The 23,156-nt window shown below is 34.2% G+C and overlaps 12 protein-coding genes across 12 annotated transcripts; 7 read left to right on the top strand and 5 right to left on the bottom strand.

The window, feature by feature from the left end:
* Positions 1-385: 385 nt before the first annotated feature.
* Positions 386-1,533, top strand: BX664DRAFT_55954 (SPX domain-containing protein). The gene is made up of 4 exons (XM_051549628.1): positions 386-596; positions 687-942; positions 1,023-1,148; positions 1,216-1,533. The coding sequence occupies exons 1-4, from the start codon at positions 495-497 to the stop codon at positions 1,467-1,469; spliced, it is 738 nt and encodes a 245-aa protein (XP_051402527.1). The 5' UTR covers positions 386-494; the 3' UTR covers positions 1,470-1,533.
* Positions 1,534-2,255: 722 nt separating this feature from the next.
* Positions 2,256-3,855, top strand: BX664DRAFT_55955 (EXS family-domain-containing protein). The gene is made up of 4 exons (XM_051549629.1): positions 2,256-2,798; positions 2,883-3,031; positions 3,087-3,245; positions 3,311-3,855. Exons 1-4 carry the CDS (start codon positions 2,327-2,329, stop codon positions 3,794-3,796), a joined length of 1,266 nt encoding a protein of 421 aa, XP_051402526.1. The 5' UTR covers positions 2,256-2,326; the 3' UTR covers positions 3,797-3,855.
* Positions 3,856-4,490: 635 nt separating this feature from the next.
* BX664DRAFT_323562 (ERG2/sigma1 receptor-like protein) lies at positions 4,491-5,466 on the top strand. Its single transcript, XM_051543684.1, has 2 exons — positions 4,491-4,985; positions 5,042-5,466. Exons 1-2 carry the CDS (start codon positions 4,548-4,550, stop codon positions 5,267-5,269), a joined length of 666 nt encoding a protein of 221 aa, XP_051402525.1. The 5' UTR covers positions 4,491-4,547; the 3' UTR covers positions 5,270-5,466.
* A 399-nt stretch (positions 5,467-5,865) lies between these two features.
* BX664DRAFT_346361 (uncharacterized protein) lies at positions 5,866-7,326 on the top strand (the record flags this gene model as incomplete). The annotated part of the gene is made up of 2 exons (XM_051547523.1): positions 5,866-6,438; positions 6,505-7,326. The coding sequence occupies 2 exons, from the start codon at positions 5,866-5,868 to the stop codon at positions 7,324-7,326; spliced, it is 1,395 nt and encodes a 464-aa protein (XP_051402524.1).
* A 241-nt stretch (positions 7,327-7,567) lies between these two features.
* On the bottom strand, positions 7,568-9,617 carry BX664DRAFT_346360 (ClpP/crotonase-like domain-containing protein; the record flags this gene model as incomplete). Its single annotated transcript, XM_051547522.1, has 7 exons — positions 7,568-8,183; positions 8,244-8,619; positions 8,676-8,804; positions 8,863-8,947; positions 9,056-9,169; positions 9,260-9,304; positions 9,435-9,617. The coding sequence occupies 7 exons, from the start codon at positions 9,615-9,617 to the stop codon at positions 7,568-7,570; spliced, it is 1,548 nt and encodes a 515-aa protein (XP_051402523.1).
* Positions 9,618-9,954: 337 nt separating this feature from the next.
* On the top strand, positions 9,955-11,146 carry BX664DRAFT_291080 (uncharacterized protein; the record flags this gene model as incomplete). Its single annotated transcript, XM_051541927.1, has 3 exons — positions 9,955-10,376; positions 10,442-10,898; positions 10,977-11,146. Exons 1-3 carry the CDS (start codon positions 10,119-10,121, stop codon positions 11,144-11,146), a joined length of 885 nt encoding a protein of 294 aa, XP_051402522.1. The 5' UTR covers positions 9,955-10,118.
* A 315-nt stretch (positions 11,147-11,461) lies between these two features.
* Positions 11,462-12,601, bottom strand: BX664DRAFT_355670 (uncharacterized protein). The gene is made up of 2 exons (XM_051547832.1): positions 12,068-12,601; positions 11,462-11,971 (listed from the first exon to the last, which is right to left on the bottom strand). The coding sequence occupies exons 1-2, from the start codon at positions 12,578-12,580 to the stop codon at positions 11,606-11,608; spliced, it is 879 nt and encodes a 292-aa protein (XP_051402521.1). The 5' UTR covers positions 12,581-12,601; the 3' UTR covers positions 11,462-11,605.
* A 64-nt stretch (positions 12,602-12,665) lies between these two features.
* BX664DRAFT_291075 (N2227-like protein-domain-containing protein) lies at positions 12,666-14,608 on the bottom strand. Its single transcript, XM_051541926.1, has 8 exons — positions 14,234-14,608; positions 14,038-14,121; positions 13,882-13,964; positions 13,741-13,823; positions 13,644-13,666; positions 13,360-13,579; positions 13,076-13,293; positions 12,666-12,981 (listed from the first exon to the last, which is right to left on the bottom strand). The coding sequence occupies exons 1-8, from the start codon at positions 14,558-14,560 to the stop codon at positions 12,886-12,888; spliced, it is 1,134 nt and encodes a 377-aa protein (XP_051402520.1). The 5' UTR covers positions 14,561-14,608; the 3' UTR covers positions 12,666-12,885.
* A 566-nt stretch (positions 14,609-15,174) lies between these two features.
* On the bottom strand, positions 15,175-16,635 carry BX664DRAFT_323545 (pyridoxine biosynthesis protein pyroA). The gene is made up of 3 exons (XM_051543683.1): positions 16,448-16,635; positions 16,251-16,362; positions 15,175-16,186 (listed from the first exon to the last, which is right to left on the bottom strand). Exons 1-3 carry the CDS (start codon positions 16,553-16,555, stop codon positions 15,468-15,470), a joined length of 939 nt encoding a protein of 312 aa, XP_051402519.1. The 5' UTR covers positions 16,556-16,635; the 3' UTR covers positions 15,175-15,467.
* Positions 16,636-17,275: 640 nt separating this feature from the next.
* Positions 17,276-19,017, top strand: BX664DRAFT_55793 (uncharacterized protein). Its single transcript, XM_051549627.1, has 2 exons — positions 17,276-17,902; positions 17,995-19,017. Exons 1-2 carry the CDS (start codon positions 17,450-17,452, stop codon positions 18,928-18,930), a joined length of 1,389 nt encoding a protein of 462 aa, XP_051402518.1. The 5' UTR covers positions 17,276-17,449; the 3' UTR covers positions 18,931-19,017.
* Positions 19,018-19,098: 81 nt separating this feature from the next.
* On the top strand, positions 19,099-19,497 carry BX664DRAFT_245291 (uncharacterized protein; the record flags this gene model as incomplete). Its single annotated transcript, XM_051540245.1, has 1 exon — positions 19,099-19,497. A coding segment is annotated over one exon (399 nt), but the record flags the coding sequence as incomplete, so codon positions are not given.
* Positions 19,498-20,951: 1,454 nt separating this feature from the next.
* BX664DRAFT_355666 (uncharacterized protein) lies at positions 20,952-22,941 on the bottom strand. Its single transcript, XM_051547831.1, has 4 exons — positions 22,791-22,941; positions 22,688-22,726; positions 22,425-22,621; positions 20,952-22,355 (listed from the first exon to the last, which is right to left on the bottom strand). Exons 1-4 carry the CDS (start codon positions 22,855-22,857, stop codon positions 21,054-21,056), a joined length of 1,605 nt encoding a protein of 534 aa, XP_051402516.1. The 5' UTR covers positions 22,858-22,941; the 3' UTR covers positions 20,952-21,053.
* Between the last annotated feature and the right edge of the window lie 215 nt (positions 22,942-23,156).

Here is a 23,156-nt window from a genome sequence, read left to right as displayed (position 1 = left end):
AGAGTGAAGAGTACAATCGTGAATATGGTGCCTTTTTTTTTTGAGCCACCAGCATGATCAATAAAAAAAAAAAAAAAATTGTTCTCGATTATCAGTTGATAATAAACATCAAATAACATCAAAAGAGGAAAGAAAAAGAAAAGAAAGAAAGAAAAAAAAAACTTTTTATAATGCACGTGTAGAAAACTATAGGTTCTGATTCTAATTCTCCAGGAACTAAAATGAATGTTTGTCTCTTGCCGTGTATGCAGCCGTCTTTATTTGGTTGGGTGAGAAAAATAAATCTCTATATTTTTAGGAGATCTTTTTCATCTTTTTTTTTTCCATTTCTTTTCTTTTTTCTCCACAATTTTTTTTTTTCGTCCTCTTTCTCTTTATTCTTTTTTTTTTTTCTTATTATCATCATTTTAATAACTTTATAAGAGAAAAAAAAAAGTTACCTTAAAAGACGAAAAAAAAAAGAAAGAAAGAAAGAAAAAAAAATATTCAAGGTGATGAAATTTGCCAAACATTTGGAATCAGAAAGTATACCTGAATGGAGAAAAGCATATATCAATTATAAAGGCTTGAAGAAAAGATTAAAGTTTGTAGACAAGGTAAAACGTCAAATAAAAAAGGATCATGACATTATCACTCCGGCAGTGTGTGTTTCAGACTTATATTAATCTTTTGACATATTTTACTAGTTTAGAAAATCCAATGAACACAAAGCTGCTTTAGAGTTGGCAAAGATGTTTCACGACAGTGATGGTCACGATACATCACATATCAATCACATGTACCAAAATAATACCAATGATATAGACAGCAATCAAGATGATGATGATGATGATGATCATTCATGGTATCAACGTACTACTTGGAATATGTATCGACCTTCTTCACTTCCTCTTTTACAACAATGGACTAATACAAGAAAACAATTGACTCAAGATCGACCTGGTAAAAAAAAAAAAAATGTCATTCATCATCATCTTATTATTACTATTTTTTTTTTTTAAAAAAAAAAAAATCGTTGCTAGGTTCATTTCAGAGTACTGCGACTTTATCAGTATGGGATGAAGTTTTACTTCATGCAAATGAATCAGAACGGGTATTTTTTAATATGTTAAATCAAGAACTAGACAAAGTGTCCCTTTTTTTTAATGGTAAACATAAAACTTTTTTTTTTTATATTCTTTTATCCTCATTCAATTGAGTGGCTTTGTTTTATAGACAAGGAAAATGAATCAAGGGCAAAATTTGAATCCGTGAAAATGCAAATCAAACTTATAGCCGATTATGGTCGTTACCTATTGGAAATAGGGGTAAAATGTATATCTATCCTATCATATTGGGTATTCATCTTTTTTTTTCCTACTATTTATTTAGTCTACCATGACACCGTATACATCGCTATTTCAATCGCGTCATTATCGATTATCCAATGTACCATCTTTTGTTGGTCGTGCAACAGATCCTCATATTAGTTATAGTGTAATTCAATAGATGTGAAAAATGTAACTTATTTTCTCATCCATTTTTTTATTTTTAGGTAGCAAGGAATCGATTAAAAAAAGCTTTAACAGAATTTTACCGTAGTTTGGAATTTCTAAAATCTTTTCAGGTACATTGAAACAAATCAGGGATGATTAAATTAACCCAAAAAAATATTTTAGACACTCAATAAAACGGGATTCCAGAAAATTTTGAAGAAATTTGACAAAACGGCAGGATGGAAAGCTAGTGGACTTTATGATCAACGTATTAAAAAATATTACTGGGTACAATCCACTAGTATAGATGAAATGATTGAAGAAACTGAAACTTTATATATCAACGAGTTTGCTGATGGTCATCGTCGACGTGGTATGAAAAAATTAAGGGTGCCTGAAAAAAAACAATCTTATGATGCTACCACTTGTCGCATTGGATTATTTCTTGGTATTGCCATGTCTTTTTTATTCCAGGCTTGTTATTTAGGTAAACATCAAACCTTTAATAATAATAATAATAATAATTAATAATCATTTCATCATAGCTTTTGACCCTAAAACACTACATCAACTCCCCAATGTCTATACCAATATTCAAATATATGCTTCTTTTCTATTACCTGTATTATTTTGTCTCGGTTTCTCAGTGGATCTACTTATTTGGCATAGGGCAAGAATCAACTATAAATTCATCTTTGAATTAAATCCTAGACATAACCTAAATTATCAACAGTTTGCAGAAGTAAAAAAAAAAAAAAAAAAAAAAAAAAAAAGTGGTTGGTATCTTCAAAGATATTGACTTTTTTTTTGACTAGTTACCGGCGTTTTTATTATTTATCAGTTCCATCATCATGTACATAGATTTTTCACAATGGTTTGGTGATATGCTTCCATCAGAATTATGTCCACTTGTTTTATTTGTGACGATGATGGGGATTCTCTTTTGTCCATTTAATCTGATGTATTTCTCGGCAAGAAAATGGCTTGGGGTGGCTCTAGGACGGATCCTTCTTAGTTACTGTTTCCCTGTGGAATTTCGAGACTTCTTTATTGCCGATGAACTCAATAGTCTGTCGTACTCCTTTTGGACTTGTTCCTACTTCTTTTGTGCTTATGGTTGGCATTGGATTGGTATCCCTGATCATTGTCCCATGTCTACTTCTTGGTTAACTCCACTCTTGGCCTCCTTACCACCTTGGTGGCGTTTACTTCAATGTTTTCGTAGGTACAAGGATTCGAATGAAAAAGTCCATTTAATCAATGGCGCTAAATATATGAGTAGTATATTAGCAACTTTGATGAGTGGTTTGCGTCGTATTCATGGTAAACTTGATGATTCTTTTTTTTTTAAAAAAAAAAACTTACTGCTTACCTTTTTTTTTTGTTGTTGTTGTTGTGTATGCCTAGGTAATCAATGGACTCTGTGTTTATGGATCATTATTTCTCTCATCAATTCTTGTTATACTTCTACTTGGGACATTAAAATGGATTGGGGATTAATGCAATCAAATAGTCAATACTGGCTTTTAAGAGATGAACTTGTCTTTCATCGATGGGTAAGGGACTTCAATATTAATTATTTATGATACTTACCTTATTTTCAATCAATAGGCTTATTACATGGCGATGCCTATCAATATTGCCCTTCGATTCTCTTGGACACTTACCTTTTTCCATTTCCATATTCATGGTGATATCTTGGGCTTTCTTATTGCATTATTAGAAGGGATACGAAGAATTCAATGGAATATTTTTCGACTTGAAAATGAGGCAAGTTTTTTTTTTTTTTTTTTTTTTTTGATGAGACTAATTTTTTTTTTTTTTTTTGATCATAGCATTTAAATAATTGTGGACAATATCGTGCCATTAAAGAAATCCCATTACCTTTTGCTATGATGGAAGATCATGATCATATCAAGTTTCATCAACCAAATGTATTTGATCAAGATATTATTGAACATGGACAAAACTATTCACCACCATCACCAACAGACCAATTCCATGATATTCAACCACCTCCATCACCTATTCCTGTGAATACATCAAGAGCATCATCCATGCGACATTCTTATCAAGGAGGTTCCTTTTATGGCAAACGAGATTTCGAAAATAAGCATGATAGAGAAGAAAATGATTTCCTCTCCACACCAAATTCCCATCAAAGTCGTCATATTTCGGCTCAATCCTCGCCTTTGGATCAAGTGTTGACGCGTATCCGTAGTTTGACTACTTCCCATAATAGTGATGTTAGTGATACCGAACATGAGGATGATCTAGATAGTGATGATGATGATGATGGTGATGATGATGATGATTTATGAAGAAAAAAAATATATATATTTCTGCTTATATTTTATTTATATAGATATCCTTTTTTTTTTTAACACATACCAATTATTTATATCATAGCACTATGCACAATAAAAAAAACACACACACACATATATATATATACTCAAAACACTTGTACGTATATCATTTATCTTTGTCATTTTATTAAAGGGACGGATGATGATACCGAAAGAAAAGAGGCATCCAAAAAAGGAAATGAAAGCATCATTGGCAATGTGAATCAGTCTAAAATAGATAATCCTTTTACTAACATGTCAGAATCCATTTTTTTTTTTTAAAAAAAAATATTCAATGTATGATTGTGGAACCAATTCCATTGGATCTTCTACACTTTACTCAATTTCTTTTTACCGACCGGTAAAGTGCGCCGTCGTTCCTTTTCTTTTTTTTTTTTTTAATGATACTCCACTCTCTTGTTAAAAAAGATTTTTATATATTAATATTCAATTTTTGATTTGTAAAGAAAAAAAAAAACAATATAATAGAAATGAAGTTCTTAAATCACACAAAATGATCAATCTAGAAGTTTTCTACGAAATAAGGAAATTGCTATGTCTTTTAGCCAATGAAATGCTGGCGGCGGTCAAGTTGTCCGAAGGTTTTTTTTTTTTTTTTTTTGTACCCCAGCGGTTCAAAAATATTTTAAATTTCCCTTTTTTTCCTTCTGTTCCTTTTTTTTTTTCTCTTGTTCTCTAGTTCCATCATCTCTATCACAGCAGTATGGGTTCCAAGTGTTTAACAACGAATTGGCTATTAAAGTTTTTCTTTTATGCTACGTTGGCTGTGGCCGTGTTTTTGGGATTAGATCAAGTCAAAGACAAATGTTATCTATTTGATCAAAACGTGTTGCAACAAGTGGCTCAAAAGAACATTGCACTTTACAGCAACGATACCCGTTTAATGATGCACAAGATTGCTGCTGACTTGGATCAAGCTTACCCTGGTCATATTCAACTTAAAGAAGAATGGGTATTCAATAATGCTGGTGGTGCTATGGGCTCTATGTGGATTTTACACGGTTCTTTGACTGAATATGTCATTATCTTTGGTACTCCTGTTGGTACTGAAGGTCATACTGGTCGTTATTTTGCTGATGATTACTTTATCATGTTGGAAGGTGAACAATGGGCTTATAATGCTGGTGAATTGACTCGTGAAGTAAGTAAATAAAGGAGAAAAAAAAGAAAAATATTAATATTTATATATATTTATAGGTATTCAAGGTGGGTGAAATGCATCATTTAGCTCGTGGTCAAGCTCAACAATATAAGATTCCTGAACATGGTTTTGCTTTGGAATATGCTCGTGGATGGATTCCTTTGATGCTTCCTTTTGGTTTATTGGATACACTTATTTCTACTGTGGATGTTGTCACTTTATATCATACTCTTCGTTTGTATGGTGTTGCTATTGTAGGTGAATTACTTCAAGGCAAAATCTAGTTAGGATTTTTTTTCTTTTTATTATCACATGCGATTGATCCCTTTTTGTTTTTTGCACATTTCTATTTCTCTTGTTTACTTAATTTTTAACTCTCTTTTTTTACATAATAAATAAATAAAAAAGCATTATCACTATTATGAAATATTTTTCAATAGAGCTTAGTTCCGTAATTCCCTTTACTTTAATTGTAAATGAAAGTGTAATAACAAATAAAGGAATATTATTATATTCTTTCATCATGAAAGTAGATCAATCAAGTTTTGAGATTGTCAGTTCAGTCGGTCAAAACCAAACTCAGTCAGTGCGCACAGTCAGTGGTGGAATGCCTGGAGAGTGTAATAAGGTGATTTTTTTTTTTTGGAACCATCCAAAAAGAGGGTTTACTCCCCGAACTTCACAATTTCCTTTTTCTTTTTCGTTTTCCTTTTTTCTTTTTCTTTTCTCTTCTCTCTTCTCAATTTGTTGATACCTTTTTTATATATAGATTTATCTACTTATTAACAACCATCGTCTTCTTTTTATTGTAAGTCGAAATAATAGTAATTTTATATTTCTTATTCATTTTTTTCTCTAAATATGGTAGTATTCTGCTATCATGGAAGCCATTGACGATTATGCGAATGAGCATCTTGCAAGGTCACTTGCTTATACTATCTTGGAATTACGACAACAACATCATTTTATGGCATTGATTCCAATGGCTTCACAAGCATTGAAGCAACGTATTCGGTATCTTCAACCCAAAAGTCAATCTGATGCTGAAGAATGGAACAAGATCATACAATGGCAAACTGATAGCTGTCCTGAACAAATAGAACACTTATGGGAACATGAACATAAACAACAACAGAAAATCTTACATGACGATATATATCAAAATCCAGTGTATTACAAACGGTTCGATGCTGATACTTTACATGTGGTGATTCCTTTTACTCAACAAGATGATCAAATCTTTCTAGTGATTTTGGTATTAGAACAAGAATCATCGGATGAAAAGGATGGTGAAACATCAGAAGAACCAGAACTCAAATATCAAAATACCAAACAAATTTCTCTCCAGGAATGGCAAGATATTGAAAACACGTGGTCTATCTCTTTGGAAGAAGCGGAACGTTTATTCTTAGTCAAGGTCACAAAGAATGCTGCAAAACATCCTCGAAAAGAAGTAAGTATAAATAAATAAAAAAAATCATTTTTGTAATTTTTATTTTTATTTTTTATTTTTATGTAGAACAAAACCAATGAAACTAACAAGGATGCACCTGATGATTATTGGGGTGATTGGTCCTCTGATGAAGATGACAAACAAACAACAATGATGAATGGTGATCGACATAATGATGAAAAAGAATCAATGGATTCAGAAGATGATTATTATACAAGATGGAGTAAACATCCAGGTACATTGACACCAGGTATTGATGATGATGATCAAGTATATGATGATGATGATGATGACGATGATGATATTGCACCCACTCGACGACTTTCCATGACTTTTCAAGAACAACAAAATCATTATCAAAAAGCACAAGAAGAATGGGAAGAAGAATATGATCAATCTTATAATCCATTATTTACCGTTCCCAGTGTCCCTAATCTTGTAGACACACATACAGCCGCTTTACAAGAACTTACTAGTATGCTACAAACCTCTTTACCAGCCAATCGATCTCAACATTTTACTCATCCTCCATTTACCATGTCATGTATCGATCCTTTGCCAAAAGCCATGCAACATCGTGTAGAATGGAATCAAGAAGAAGAACAAGAACAAGAAGAACAATATCCAAAAGAAAAGGATCATTATGTCCCTGGTGCTTATCCTATATCTCGTGAATCACCCTCACCACCCATGATGGCTCCATCATCATCTAAAATCGATACAACAACAACAACAACAACTTGGGATGAACAAAAACGACATGCTGGGAAATTATTACTTCGTAAAAGTATGTCGGCCTTGATAGGTGCTGCCAAATTGTTAGGATTGACTTCGGGGGATATTGGTGATATGGTCAAGGATATACTTCAAGAAACTGAAAAGAATTGATGGAGAAGTCCAATCTGATGTATATTTGTATTTTATTTGCCCTGTTTTTTGATTCATTTAATCATTTGACATTTCATTCATATGATGAATAAAAAAAAAGTATCTGTCTAATCATTCCATTGAATCTATTTTTATTTTTATATTTATTTATTTTTTTTATTGAATGTATATAAAGACATAAAAATAAATAGAAAGGAGAGAAAAAAAAAAAAGTATATACTATTTCCATCTAATCACATGTCTAATAGACCCATTTCAAAGTTTGTCCATCTTGATTTTGTAACACCTTTGTCTTGCGAGCGAGAACTTCAGTGACCTTTTGTTTGACACCTTGTTTACCTTTACGTTCACGAACCAAATAATTCACGATTTCTTCACGAGTTAAAGCATAGTTACCAACATCAGCGGCTTCACCAGTAACGACTTGTTTGATATCTTCTTCGGTAGGAAGCATGTACTTGCGATGAGGATATTGCTTAAAGTCCTTGGTCGAAAGCAATTGTAAAGTCAAAGGAGAAGGGGCATTGAAGTAGTCAGACTTGATCTTCTTATCATCCACTTGATCTAATGAAGCAGGTTCCCATTCAGATGGTTGTCCACGATGTACTAAAGTCTTATACACACCTTCCTTCATATCATGACCAGATACAAACTTTTGTAACAAATGATATTCCATCTTGAAACATTGAGCAATGGACAATGTAGCACCACTACGAAGTTGTTGTAAGGTCACCTTCAGTGAGGTAGGAGACATACTATTAAGATACTTGAGAGTTTCCTTTGCCCAGGCAGGGTTGGCTTCTTCTTCCTTTTGAACAGCTTCAACAATTTCCTTCATGGTATCATATTTGAAACAACTAACAATAATAATTAAATAAATAAATAAATAAATAAATAATGATTTTTTAATTTTTTACCGATCAATAGCAGCACGAATATCACCACCTAAAGAGAAAGAAGGTTCTTGATCCAATTCACCTGAGAATTCATCCAATACACCATTGATAATATCATGAGTAGGTGCATCCAATTCAGCCAAACGGGCTTCCAAAGCAGGAAGACGAGAGCTAGGGATATAATGAGTAGCCACACCAGCATATAACACATCCACAGCCTTTAAACGTTTACCAGTCAAACCCAAATAAATCCCCAATTGTCCATCCAAACGAGGTAAGAAGAAACTTCCACCCACATCAGGGAAAAATCCAATCTTGGTTTCAGGCATGGCAAATAAAGTATTTTCAGTAGCAATACGGAAAGGAGCATGAACACTAAGACCAACACCGCCACCCACTATAATAATCAAAAAATTAATAAAAATTCGCCTTTTCATTTTATAACACACTTACTAGTAACACCATCCATCACAGAAATATAAGGAGTTTCCAAAGTAGCAATCAAATGATCCATTTGATATTCTTCTTCAAAAAACTTGGCGGCATCCGTTTGTTTACCTTCAGCAGCTAAATCAACCACAGCTATTATGATGAAAAAGTTAGTATAAAAAAAAGAAAGATACATCCTATTTTATCTTACCTTTGACATCACCACCAGCACAGAAAGCTGTTCCTGGTTCACTTTTGATGACAATGATCTTTGCCAAATCGGATTTTTCCCACGCCTGCCGATTAAAAAAAAAATTTAGCAAAAATTGATACTAATAAAATAGAATCCCATCCCACGGTATCGTCACGGTATAGTTTTTTTTTTTTTTTTTTTTTTAATTTACCTTGAGTTCTGGAATAATACCGCGTACCATGTTCAAATTTAAAGCATTCAATTTAGAAGGTCGATTCAAAATGATTTCGCGTACACTGAGATTCTTTCGATGAAGGACTTCAGCCTATATAAAAAAAAAAATATTAAAAGGTCAAATACAAAATAAAAAAATATTCAAATTGAACTTTTTTTTTTTTATTATAACAATACTTACTTGAGCTTGTTCAGCAGCTGCAATGGATTCATGACTTGTTGACATCTACCCAAAAAAAGTATAATAATTAAAAAAAAAAAGATAAGAAGAATAAATAAAAAAAAAAAGAGAGAGAAAAGAATAAATAGAAAAAAAGAAAAAGGTATGTTGATAAAAGAAACCCAGTATAACTTACTTGGCGTTTAGGTTGAAGCCATTGAGCAGTAGTGTTCAAACGACGATTGGCATTGGTAAGAGTCTTATTGGAAGAAGTCATATGTCGAGAGAATGAAGAGTTAAGAACAAGAGATCGTTGTGTTATAGTAGACAAACGTTGTTGTAAAAGTAAAGAAGCACGAGATTTTACCAAACGACTCATATCACAAATAATAGATATTATAATAAGAAAAAAAAAGGGGGGGGAAGAAAAGAATACTTTTTTTTTTGGGATTTGCCTAAAATAAAATCCGGTTGACCAATTTTCAAGTCACATAGTTGGATGAAAAAGTTGAATTTTTTTGTTCTAAGGGTTTGGAAATCCGCCCATGAATATTCTATAGTTTTGGCAGAAATTTTTGTCACAGAAAAAAAAGATTAATTCATTTTTGACTAATAAAAAAGTTTAATTCTACACTGGAAAGAAAATAAATAAATAAAAAAAAAAAAAAAAAAAAAAACTCGTCATGGATCTTTTTTTTTTTTTTTTTTTTTTTTGACAGTTAAAATCCACATGTATCTCAAAAGTCCGCAGTGGCAAAATATTGGATAAATTCTGGCCAATCTTGGTCATCAGTTTATGTGATCCTCAACATTGCATAAATAATGTGTTGGAAACGATCGATTATTTTTTTCTTCTTTTTATATATTATTTTCTTTGAAAATGTCTACTTCTAAAATTGTTGCTGTTACAGGTGTTACTGGAAAACAAGGAGGAGCTGTTGCTCGCAAACTATTGGAATTGGGTCATAAAGTAAGAGGTATTACAAGAAACACGGCTTCACCAAGTGCTGTCAAGATGGCTGAAAAAGGTGTTGAAATGGTGAATGCAGATATGGGAGACCTTGAAAGTATGAAAACTGCCTTTACTGGAGTTGATTCTGTCTTTGTTGTTACTCAAATGAGTATGTTTAATCATAAGGTATTATCTCTCTCTTTTTTTTTTTTTAAATATAACTCATCATTCTTCATTATTATTATTGTTAGACTGAAGTAAAACAAGGGAAAATTGCAGCAGATGCTGCTAAGTCCACTGGAGTGAATCATTTTGTCTTTACTTCAGTTGGAAATTCAGAAAATGCTCCTAATGTACCTCATTTTGCCTCCAAATGGGAAATCGAACGTTATATACGAGATCAACTTCAATTGCCTTACACTATCATCCGACCTTCCTTTTTTATGGAGAACTATCAACGTCATGGTCAAATGGCACCTGCCAATGGTACCATCAAAGGAATGATCCCCGGTAATGTCAAATTACAAATGATAGCTGTGGAAGATATTGGTAAGGTCGCTGCCACTGCCATCGATCATCGTGATAAGTATCTCAACCAAGTGATTGAACTCAGTGGTGATGAATTGACCGGTAATGAAATGGCAGATGTATTGTCAAAGGTTTCTGGCGAACCCTATACATACTCACACTGGTGGCTTTTCAGATATGGTAAACCAAAAAAAAAAAAAAAAAAAAAAAGATAAATGTAATTAAATATATTCTCTTTATCTTTTTTTTTTTATATAGTACTTCGTCATTTTGTACGTGGTATGGGTGCCATGGCTGACTTTTTTGTCAAAGTTGGTTACAAAGCTGATATTCCCAAACTTCGACAAGAATTCCCTGAATTACAAACTTGGGAAACATGGCTCAACAAAAATGGTTTTGCAAAAGATGAACCATCTTCATCCTCTTAGTGTTCATTTATCAGTAGTGCTCTTTTTTTTAAAAAAAATAAAATAAAATAAAATAAAATAATAATCAATCAATAAAGTAGTCAATGAAACTTCTTTTTTTTTCTTACTGGACTATAAAACCGATCTAATGATTGGTATTACAATGATTGTTCAATCATCATTCAATCCATCAGCACATCAACCATCATCGGTCAGTCATCATCATGCAATAATCATCATCCAATCATCATCATCGCTATCAATTCAATCATCATATATGCGTGGTGCCGACATCAAAAAAAGAAAAGGACACATAAATCCAAAGAGAAAGAGATTACGATAGATGCTTTTTTGTTTATTTTTCAATACATATAAATAATAAAAAAATGATGATAACTATACATATAAGAAGATGGATAAAAATATATAAAAATGAGAAGGGTATAAAAATGATATATATATATATATATAAAAGGAGATTTATCCAATCATAGCATGATCACGTTGTTTCAAAGCACGGCGTAAAGCGATTTCATTGCGATCCAATTCATATACTTTGATTTTCTTGGACAAAGCAGCTTGACCTTGTTGAATCAATGATGCTACTTGGACCTCCATCAAAGCCAATCGTTTATTTTCTTCATGTTGAGTACTTTTGACAGTAGAGGTAGAGGAGGATATCGAGAGTTTCCCCAATGCTGAGGTGTGTTGTTGCATTTTGATACCATCACCATCCACAGACCAACGTTCATCAAACGTATATTTTTCATCATCATCTACTTCTTCCATCATGGTATTAGAATGTAGTCGTAATGAAGTACTGGTCAATGGCATACTTTGATGTCCCTAAAAAAAAAAAAAAGAAAGAGATAAGAAATATAAGATCAAAATTCAATTTCCGTTTTAGGAGAAGTGTGAAAACAAAAAAAAAAAAAAACTCACCTGTGTTACATCGCCATCCTGATAACCTTGTGAGGAAGCCCATGCCATAATTCGATGTTGTTTAAGATCATCCATAGGACAAGTGGCAGTAATATATTCTAATCGATCATATGTATGGTGAGATTGTTGTTGCCATTGTCGTAATTGTTTAATATCCATAATAGTATGTTGAGAAGGAGGAGGTATCAATGTAGAAGAAGATGATGATTTTATACTGGGTTGTTTATCCAAATCACCGGAAAAGTAATTGAACAAGGTAATCACCATGGCGGAAGTAAACATAAGTAAATCTAAACATTGTCGTATCATGTTGGGTAGTAATGATCGAGTCACGATTTCACCTTGATTATGGGTAATAGCATTGGTCGAGATAGTGGCCCAGGAGGCAAGTAAAAATGCAAGAAATCGTTCTAATTTGTTGGGTGTTGTAGTGGTTGTTGGATATTTTTTGATAGCCCATTTGTTTTTTCCGGATGAAACTGAAGATGCTGGTGGTGAAGGTAATGAATCCATGGAATAAAAAATATTTATCAGAAAAAAAAAAAAAAAAGAATGAAAAGAAAAGGAAAGAAGAAAAAAAAAAAAACACACGGACAAAAAAAAAAAAAAAATCAACCATGCTTTATTTTTCACGCGCAAAGGCGGAGACCAAAAACTAGGGTTTTGTTTCTTCTGGTCACTTAGATTCACATGATATTATTTATAGTGTACAACTTTCAGGTGATTATTATCGAGTAAAAACTTTATTGACACACGTAAACAAAAAGATGATAAACATGAATGGGACCCCTATCACCAAATAAAACCATACATTTCATTTATTTCTTTGTAGCAGTCCAAAAAGCAGAATGATATAAATAAGTCAACATACTATCAGGATTGGAAGTATATGTTGTATCAATCATGGATTCTTTCTATAACATCAATCCAATCAAAAGAAGGGAAAGAGAAGTAAAAAAAAAAAAAAAAATGAGTAATGATTCATTTACACAATCATCGTAATTTTACCTTGAATTCAAAACCCATTTCCTGAGCCACACGTTTGATTTGATCCAAAGAGAGTTCCACTGAGGATTCACCAGGTGTATCTTCAAAATGATATAATAAAGGACCAATGTTGATCCAAGTACCGCCTTGTTTCAAAATACTATGAATGACTTCGAGATATTTTATGATATTGCGAGCAGTATCAATAAAGAAACAAGTCACCACCACATCCCAAGCACCTATCATACAGAATCATTGAATTTCCATCATCATCATCATCATCAAATAAATATTATTTATTTTACCTTGATTATCACTTTCTTCACCATAAACTTCTAAAAAGTCACCAGCCACCATGGAAAAATCTACAGTTGAAGGTAAATTCCCAGGCACAACATCAGGAATTCGAATAGGTTGTAATTGACTTGCTGCTGTCGGAAGGTTACTAAATGAATGTACAAATGGATAAATTTCATATTGTCGTTCTTTTTCAATGTTGTTGAGCAAAAAGTTGGATGCTAATAGCTGAAATAGATGTAAAGAAGATGTTAATATCAAAAAAAAAAAAAAAAACTTAAGCATTGATTACCATATAAAATGTAAATTCGTTGCCTATTTGTTTTTTTTTTTTAAAAAAAAAATGTGTTAGACCTTCATTTCTTGTATCATCATTCAGTTGGAATTACCTTGACAGCTGAATCCGTGAGTTGCAATATCATATGCCAAACGACCAAGTCCTGCACCAGGCACAAGAACACGGATATCACCTCTAAAATCAAAATCAACATTATTCATCTCATTTTCTTTTTTCCTTTTTTCTGTTATACCTTTCTGGAACAGATAATGACTTGTAAATAGATTCCAATTCTTCTATAATAGGTACATAAATAGCATCTCTTTCCACTTTTCCCTATATTGAAGAATCAATTTAAGAATGTCATCCATTTTTCTTTCTTTTTTTTTTTTTAAAAAAAAAAACTTACCTCTACTGACCAATCCCGGAAACATTGTTTTAAAGTACTTCTCACTTTATCCATATCTGATGGTTTGACTGGAGGTTGTTCACCCTATCCACATAAAATAGACAACGAGAAAGAGAGAGAGAGAGAGAGAGAGAGAGACGCGAAAAGTCAATGATTCATGATAAAAAAAAAAAAAGAAGTATTGTCATTTAATTACCTTTTTCCTTGCTTCTTCTAATAATTGAGTCATGTCATTGTTGGAGAAAAGGTTGGCACTTTTGACAAGATCACGAAAGAAGCGAGCATTCATTTCAATCTTGGTATCAACAGTATCAATTTTCTGTAAAGTATCAGGGATCATACGTTTGTGATGTTCTGGTAAAGCTAAAAAGTCACGACGACGTCGATGATTATGATTCAGACCATGCGATCGATAATACACAAATGCTAGTAATACTTTTTGAAAATGGCGTTTTTCAGCTACTGCAGGATCTTCATCTTCAATGCCATGTGCAGCGAAATGATCATGGTGTTGATGGGACATGTGGTCTATATGTATGCAAAATATGTATGTTTGAAGAAGAGATTAAGTACAAAAGACGAAGAAAAAAAAGAACAAAGCAAATTTTTGGAAACTCAAAAAGTATATATCTTGGATACAGTTTTTTCAATTTCCGCGGGCACTTGATTGGCTGCTCGATGACTGCAACAAAAAGAGAGAGAAAGTGCCTGATCTTTGTTTTAATATCAATTATGTAGAGACATATGCAAACTTCACAACCAATAAAGATTAAATATTCTAGCTATAGTCTGAACACAACCACCTTCCATCAGTAACTGGAGTTGCTCTTTCTTCTTTTCTTTTTCTTCTTGGAAGAGACAGGATGATAATGTCTCGAGATAAAGATCGAGTTTTATCTACTTTCTCTCTTTCTTTCATTGTCTTCGAATTTAAAAAAGATTCATGTCATCAACCATTGTAAACTAACCTATGTCTACCTAACTTTCTCACGCTTCCGTCTGTTAAGAGGGAGTCGTCACTCATCTTCTTCTCCCCTTGGGATTCCGATGAAGTCTTTCATCATCCGCTCCGTGTTTACCTGCATCAAACCTTAATCCTATTGGTCTGTTCCCGTTACCCCGGATCTCATCAAGAAAAAAAAAGAAAACATATGTTGATTTGATAATCAAACCATTCAACTAGTTATTGAGAAATATATATATGTATGATAATGTTTATTGAGTTTTTTTTTTCTGTTCTAATATAATAATGATGAAAAAAAAAATCCATCAAAATCCCTGATATTGTCAAAATAAAAAGAAAATGATAAATACAACTAATGATAAATAATAATAATAAAAAAAATACTATATACTAAAAGAAAAATATGATCCAAGAAACACACTAATAAAAAAAAGAAGACTTCCTTGATACTATATAACTTAATCCTTTACCAACCACGCTTAGACAACTTTTGATCTTCAGAAAGTTCATCCAAATTGATACCAACCATAGCTTCACCAAGATCTTCAGAAACTTCGGCCAATACCTTGGGATCCTTGTAATGAGTGACGGCTTGAACAATGGCCTTGGCACGTTTAGCAGGATCGCCAGATTTGAAAATACCAGAACCAACAAAGACACCATCACAACCCAATTGCATCATCAAAGCAGCATCAGCAGGCGTAGCCACACCACCAGCAGCAAAGTTGACGACGGGCAAACGACCCAAACGAGCGGTTTCCTTGAGTAAATGGAAAGGAGCTTGGAGATCCTTGGCATAGGCATAGAGTTCTTCATCGGACATGGAGGCAGCACGACGGATTTCAGCATTCACAGTACGAATATGACGTACAGCTTCAACCACATTACCAGTACCAGCTTCACCTTTGGTACGGATCATGGCAGCACCTTCACTAATACGACGTAAAGCTTCACCAAGATTCTTGGCACCACAGACATAAGGTACATCAAAGTTGTGTTTCAAGATATGGTTGGATTCATCAGCAGGTGTCAACACTTCAGATTCATCAATATAATCAACACCAATGGATTGGATGATTTGGGCTTCCACAAAGTGACCAATACGTACCTTGGCCATCACCGGGATGGTCACAGCTTCAATGATTTCTTTGATCATCTTGGGGTCTGACATACGAGCAACGCCACCTAATAATCATCAGATAGGTTATGAGTCATTCTATCTCTTCTATTTTTTTTTTTTTTTACTTACCATTCTTACGGATATCAGCAGGTACACGTTCCAAAGCCATAACAGCACAGGCACCAGCTTCTTCAGCAATACGAGCTTGTTCAGCATCAATGACATCCATAATGACACCACCCTTAAAAATAAAAAAATAAAGATAAAAATAAATCAATAAATTGACTTATCAAAAACATTCTTTTTTTTTTTTCTTTTTGAATTACCTTCAACATTTGAGCCAAACCAGCCTTGATCATGAACTTGTTGTTAGAGTTATCAGTAGCTTGTTCACCATTAGCATGGAGATTGGTGGGAATAGCAAAGTCAGACATGATATAGTTTTTTATTGAAAGAAGTGTAGAGAAAAAAAGAAAAAGAAAAAGAAAAAGAAGAAAAAAAAATATGAATCCGGTCCTTTTTATGAGTCAAAGAAAAAAATTATAGATCGGGTTAGGTTAGTTAAACATAGGTCACCAAAATGGAAATGGGTCAAATGAATTTTAATTGGGTCAAAGTTTTTCAATGTGGGCCAACTCCGCGAAAATGAGTCAAGCTGGCAGAAGTGGGTCAGGTCAGTGAAATTGAGCCATCCTTTTATTTTTGATTTCCTTTTTTGGATTAGCACGAAAAGTGAGTCCAAGATCAGGTCATGCTGTATTTCAGTCTTTTTTTTTTTTTTTTTCTTCTTCTTCTTCTTAACATCAGTCTTTTTTTTTTTCCTCTTATCTTTATATCTATCATGGCACGTACCGTACAAAATTTCATCAGAAATAAAAAACTACAAAAGCAACAAAAATTACTGCAACAAGAGCAGGATGCTGATACAGACGATGAACAACCAGGTATGTTACTTTTTATAATTCTCTTTCCGAATTAGCTAATATCATTTGCCCTTTTTTTCCCATTATTTGGTAGCGAACAAGCGACAGAAAAAAGCTATTTCTAAACAGACTACCAAACGACGCCAGTCTAAGGACGAAAAGAAAGAAAAGCAAACTGCCAACAAAGGTCGACAAGAAGCTCTTCAACTAGAAAACCCAAATCGCAAACCGTGTCCCACATGTATCGCTGCTGGGCGTCATGAATTGGCAAAAACTCATTCACGCTCTTCAAGTAATTTATGTCCTGATCAGAAAAAACGACAAAAGGTCAAGAACGAAGAACTTTCTGGTGCTCCTCTCCGAACTCACACGATCAAACATGGCCTGTATGGTTTACTCCTAGATATGACCGATGACGAAAAGACTCAGTTTGTTCAAGGTGTGGAAACTGTTGTGGACTTCAATCGCCAACTTGTGATCAAGGGTCATCTCTTTTTATTATATTTCTTCACATATCGTCTTGATGCCGGGTTACCTTTGCTCTCATGTTTCTTTCAACAAGCTTTCTTCTATGGTATCTTCCAGTTACTACTAGGTGGCAAATTCACCAATCAGTCGACTTTCGATGCTGCAACACGTGATAATATCAATTTTGTGTTTCGTCGATTTATCCAGCAATTTCCTCTGGCACGATGTGAAAAGGTGTCTTCCCCTATTGGTCGATCTCCAATTGCTTTCAGTGGTATTCTATCCTCAACAGCGCAAACCTATTCAACTCATCTCCTTTCTCATGTTGTCGAAAATTTTGATGGATTCTATATAGCATATTTACAAGGCCGCCTTCGACGCATGATTCCTGTAAGTATATCTACAAGAACAGTAAAGGCAAATCAGTACAAATCTTCTCCTTCTCATCTCTCTTTTTTTTTTTTTTTTTTCCTCGTGTGTAGGAACTGGCACAAAATCATGCTATGCATTTTGCTCACTTTGTTTACCAATCCACCGTCAATGATGACAAGTTCCCTCCAGTTTGGCCAGAAATTGAATACGATCCAGCTATTGACGACAAGCTCAATGAATCACTGTTGACCATCATGGATGAAGCAAGTACCGAATGGAACAATATACATGAATTGATTACTACGGAAGAAGCTCGACGTCGAAGTGTACAAGCATCTCGTGGCTCGTCTATAGCTAGCTCATCGACAGACCCACTCCCGGAGTCAATGGACATCCCGTCTCCAGCCTCAAGTGTAGGAAGTATAGGTATGACACAACTGGACCTTGAAACACCAAATCCTGTACATTCAGCGAAATCTATTACGACTGCAACAATCTCTTCCTACCCAGAATTTTTCTTACCTGTCATGTTTGATATCTTACGCAAGATGGAACAATGGAATCAAATAGACTCTCAACTACCGGCCATACCTCAGAATGAAGCAAAACGCACATGGACATATCATCTTTTATCTGGATTGCCTGAATGGACACGATTAGACCATCGCCGCCGATCATCGTTGACTCGCGCTATTACAAATATTATCAATGAAGGTGTACGATTTATTCCAGAGAAATTACCTGCTGGCTTCAGCGCTGAATCTATTATGCATATACAAAACGCCATTACTACAGCACAAACAGAGATTCGCGAAGGAAGATTTGCACCACCAGTATATCTGACAAAGCAGCAAGCAAGACTATTCACTATCATACCCATTCCAAGACTCACACGCAAATATATACACATCGATCATCAATCTCTTGGAACAATACTAAAACATTTTGGTCTAGGACGTTTGGCTAGTCCATCTTCTACACCGATCCCACCAAACCAGCCTCACCCGAATTTTAATATGTTTGACTTGCGGAAGCTTAAAAGGTAAGAAAAAGGAGAAGAATGATCTAGTACTAATCTGGTTTTGTTTCATTGAACAAGACATGGAATTTTCGAAAACAGTTTTACGACAGATGGCTATGCAACCTCCTTTCCCTTCAAAAAAATAGTGAATCAAGACCGATTGCCTTCTCTTTCGATTGACGATATTACCAGTGAAGATATGCAAGAATGCAAGGTATGGGGGGTAGACCCTGGGGTTACTGAAGTCTTTGTGGCTGTCGACAATAGCGATCCTTCCGAACGACACCAGGTACGAAAGTTTTCCTCAGCAGAGTATTACGTGAAAGCTGGATATAAAAAAACGAACAACACTATTTGTGAAACGAAACAATCTCAAAATATCGATCGACTTGAATCTTCAATACCGTCGCCCAAAACAAGCAGTATGGATGGTATACAATTGTATATTGAACGATTACTTGATGTTTTACCCCTATTGGTCCAATTCTATGGCACTGAAATACAACGGCTGCGATTCCTCAATTACATCGGGAAACAAAAGGTACAAGACGAAAGGATAAATATCTTCGTTAATGGCGGCAAGAAATACAATCCGGATCCTGATCATCATCCAAGTGAAGCAGTTGTCATGGCTCGAACTAGAACAGATGGAACGACACGAAGAAAAAGAAGACGTCCACCACCGCCATCCTCTTTTGACGATCAACTACCACCATCCTCATCTGATGAACAGCCTCCATCTACAGCAAAGGAATCAAAATTGTAAGTAGTCTTTTTTTTTTTTTTTTTGGTAGGATCGAGGACAGATAGACAAACACCTTTTTTTTTTTTTTTTTTTTTTAGGAACAAGTGGAAAAAGCTTCCTTTTAGTCAAACACCAAGCAATATAACCACTGTCGTATGTGTAGGGGATGGATCATTTGGAAGACGCATGTTCAGAGGGAAAATACATGGTCTAGCAAATATTTTTCGGAAGCTACTTCACAAGGCAGAACAACAAGGAAGATTGATAGTGGCTAACATCGACGAATATCTTACTAGTCAAGTTTGCAGCAATTGTGGTACCAAGTCCTTGGAAAACGTAAAAGTTGGTGAATCTAAGTTGCATGCCGTCCAATCATGCACAAGTTGTGGACGTATATGGCAACGTGATCATAACGCTGCTCGCAACATACATTCTCTGGCGATGAATTTTATCAAAAGTGGATCTCGACCTTCGGTGTTCTCTCGGTTGCAACAATAATCCGGATAACAAACATCCGCGACGGTTAAACGCCTGCGTTGTAAGTAAAAAAAAAAAAAAAGTAGGATTTGAAGGCTCTCTTATTTGGAAATATCTGGTAAGTGCATGATTGACCCAATTTGGCAAGATGAATCCATTTTCACTTGTGTGACACACTTTCATACTAACCGTCCCATTTCTATTTTGTAGATGTATGCTGACCCAACCTTTTTTTCTCAACAGTAGATTTGATCTCTCGATTAATAGTGAACTCTTTTATTCTTTTGATATAAAATGTTTAAAAAATGATGCTACTTTTTTTTTCTTTTGTTCTTCTTTTTTATCTATTTTTCAAATAAGAATGAATAGGTTTTTCTTGATGAATATATAAATAAAAATAGAGAGCAAATCTTTTTGTAACTTTCATCTCCGCGGTTCTTTTTTTTTAACTTTTTTTTTTATATATTTCCTAAACTGGTGTTGTTCATTAGAAAAGAAAGGTGGATGGAAGAATATGTGACAAATAAGAAAGGAGTTCATTTCAGATCATTTGTATATAATATAGAAATATGAATTCAAAAAAGAATCCGTTTTTGATATTAAATGATTTGATTTTTTGACAGACTTTTAAAAAGATTCATAAAAGTAAATATTTACGGTTCTCTGTCCCACACACAACAAATGAAATCAAATAAACAAAGTTTCTTATTGTACTTTTTTTTCTTTTTTTAATACAGTATTGGAATAATAAAAATGGGATGTCTATTGTACAATAATAATATAAAAAAACTATATTAATCATGAAAAAAAAGGAGGGAAAGGAAAGAGAGAGAGAGAGAGAGAGAGAGAGAGAATTATATACAAGCAATAAGGTATTCCTTTTTTTTTTTGAATCCACAGGGCATAATATGGTATCCTTTTTTTTTTTAGTTTTCTTGAGTTCGTTTTGATAAAAGCGTGGAAGCCAAGATAAACATCGGTCTTGTGGAGGTAGTGAGTGTAGATGTTGCTTCAGGAGACGTCACATTATTGGTCATTTTCCCTTGTCGTTTTGTCGTATTGTCACCATTTGATTTTGATTTCCCTGATCGATCATTTTTATTTTTAGTGATGGATTTGCGTGAATGTTGTGAAGATAGGAAGGGTGATGCTTCAACCACTGGGGGTAATTCTTCCAGGAATTTGGTGACATCATCTAGATTCTTGAATGAATATTGTGGATTAGTTGGTTGGTTTCCAGTCGTTAATGAAGGTGATTGATATGTATCTTTATTGTTAGTTGGCGGTGGTGATGATACGGATGAGGTCATGTTAATATCTTCATCCATGGATTTGTTGGCTATATGAAGAGCTTGAAGGATCGCTTCTGTTGTAAGATTTGAACTACTAGGTGTACGTTGTCGTGCCATCCGCAGTGCTCCATGAGCTAATTGTTTGTTTTTGCTGTATCGAATGATCTTACCGTTCGTGGACCTTTTCGGAGCTGTACCAGATGTTATTGTGGTCAAAGGCGTGGTTGAAGGCAATGATGATGACGCTAAAGAAGATGCTGCTGCTGTCGCTGATGATGATGATGATGATGACGTTTCGGCTGTGGATGATATACTGTTGGTGTTAGCTTGTGGATTGGATGAAAGAGTGTTCAGTGGAATCCCTGATAAAGATGATAAATCCATCATGTCTACATTGTTATTTGTTGTTGGAGGACATTGTGTGATAGGAGTAGTAGTAGTAGTAGCGGTGGTGGTGGTATTGTTCATGAAACTATTGTTGAACATTTGGTGGATCAGAGTCATTTCGTCCATTGAAGAATCAGGCTGAACAGAGGTAGTCAATGCTGTTTTGTTCATATTGTTATTGTTGTTGTTGTTGGTAAGTCCATCTACGATATTTGATGTTAATTGTTGTTTCATCTGACTACATTGTAATTCTAATTGCTGTATACGTTCGTGTAGTTTGCCACAGTAGAGTTCGCAGTGTTTGTTGACTTCTGGAAGAGTGCCAATGAAAGTACAGCCTTCATGAGAATAAGGACATTGATAGGAGGAACAATTTGAAGCATGAATAGGTGCGTCTTTCCGAAGGAATGGTTGACATTGTGGTGATGAGTTGGGACATGATATTAATTCATATAAACATTGTTCTTTATGTTGGTCAACGTTGGCTATTCCAATGAAATCTGAGCATCCGAGATGAGCATTTGGACAACGAACTGTTTGATATTCACACTATCAAAAAAAAAAAAAAAAAAAAAAAAGACTGTCAGCATATGATCATTTTAGAGTCCTTAACAATACCAATTGTGGATGATTATCTTCCAAGAGGCCTTCCCAAGTACAACCCAATGAATGATATATACACCGTATACGTAATCGACTAATTTGCCGCTTAACAAATTTGGAGAGTTGAAACGAGGCCTTGTCAAGAGGTTCCAAACAGGATGGACAAGATGCTTTTTCATAAGTAGCCAAGCAGGAACGACAGAACATGTGATCTAATAGACAGTCAACATGAGTAAATAACCATTAAAAAAAATGTCGTTTTCTTCACACTATATTACCTTCAGAACAATGAACTTGCATAGGCTCATCCAATATATCTACCGATTGTTATGTATATAAAAGAGGGTAAGAAGAGCATAAACTATCTTCATAATTACTTACCGTTACATAATCCACATAGTAATTCTGGACATGATGGGCCCAATAAAAAGTCCTTTTTACAGCTCATTGATGAAATGGCGGTAGAAAGGTTTTCTTCAATAATAAAGAAAAAGATAAAAAAAAAGAAAACTAGTGAGAAAGTATGTCAGCAATAAAAAAAAGGAATTCAAACAGACGCGTCCCGCCCTTGGAAACACCACTTTTTTTTTTCCTTTTCGTTTCAAACACCGCGCGATTTTTGTATGTATCTGGAAGTCAGGCACCACTATTACTCATAACGTGGAGAAGTAACTCGGCACTACCAACACATCATGATCATCACAATTGGATATTAGTAGAAATTATCTTATTGTTATTAATAGTATC

This window comes from Halteromyces radiatus (genome assembly GCF_025201355.1).
Source record: "Halteromyces radiatus strain CBS 162.75 chromosome Unknown BX664scaffold_2, whole genome shotgun sequence".
NCBI classification, from domain to species: Eukaryota; Fungi; Mucoromycota; class Mucoromycetes; order Mucorales; family Cunninghamellaceae; genus Halteromyces; species Halteromyces radiatus.
This window is presented reverse-complemented; position numbering and strand designations above follow the sequence as displayed.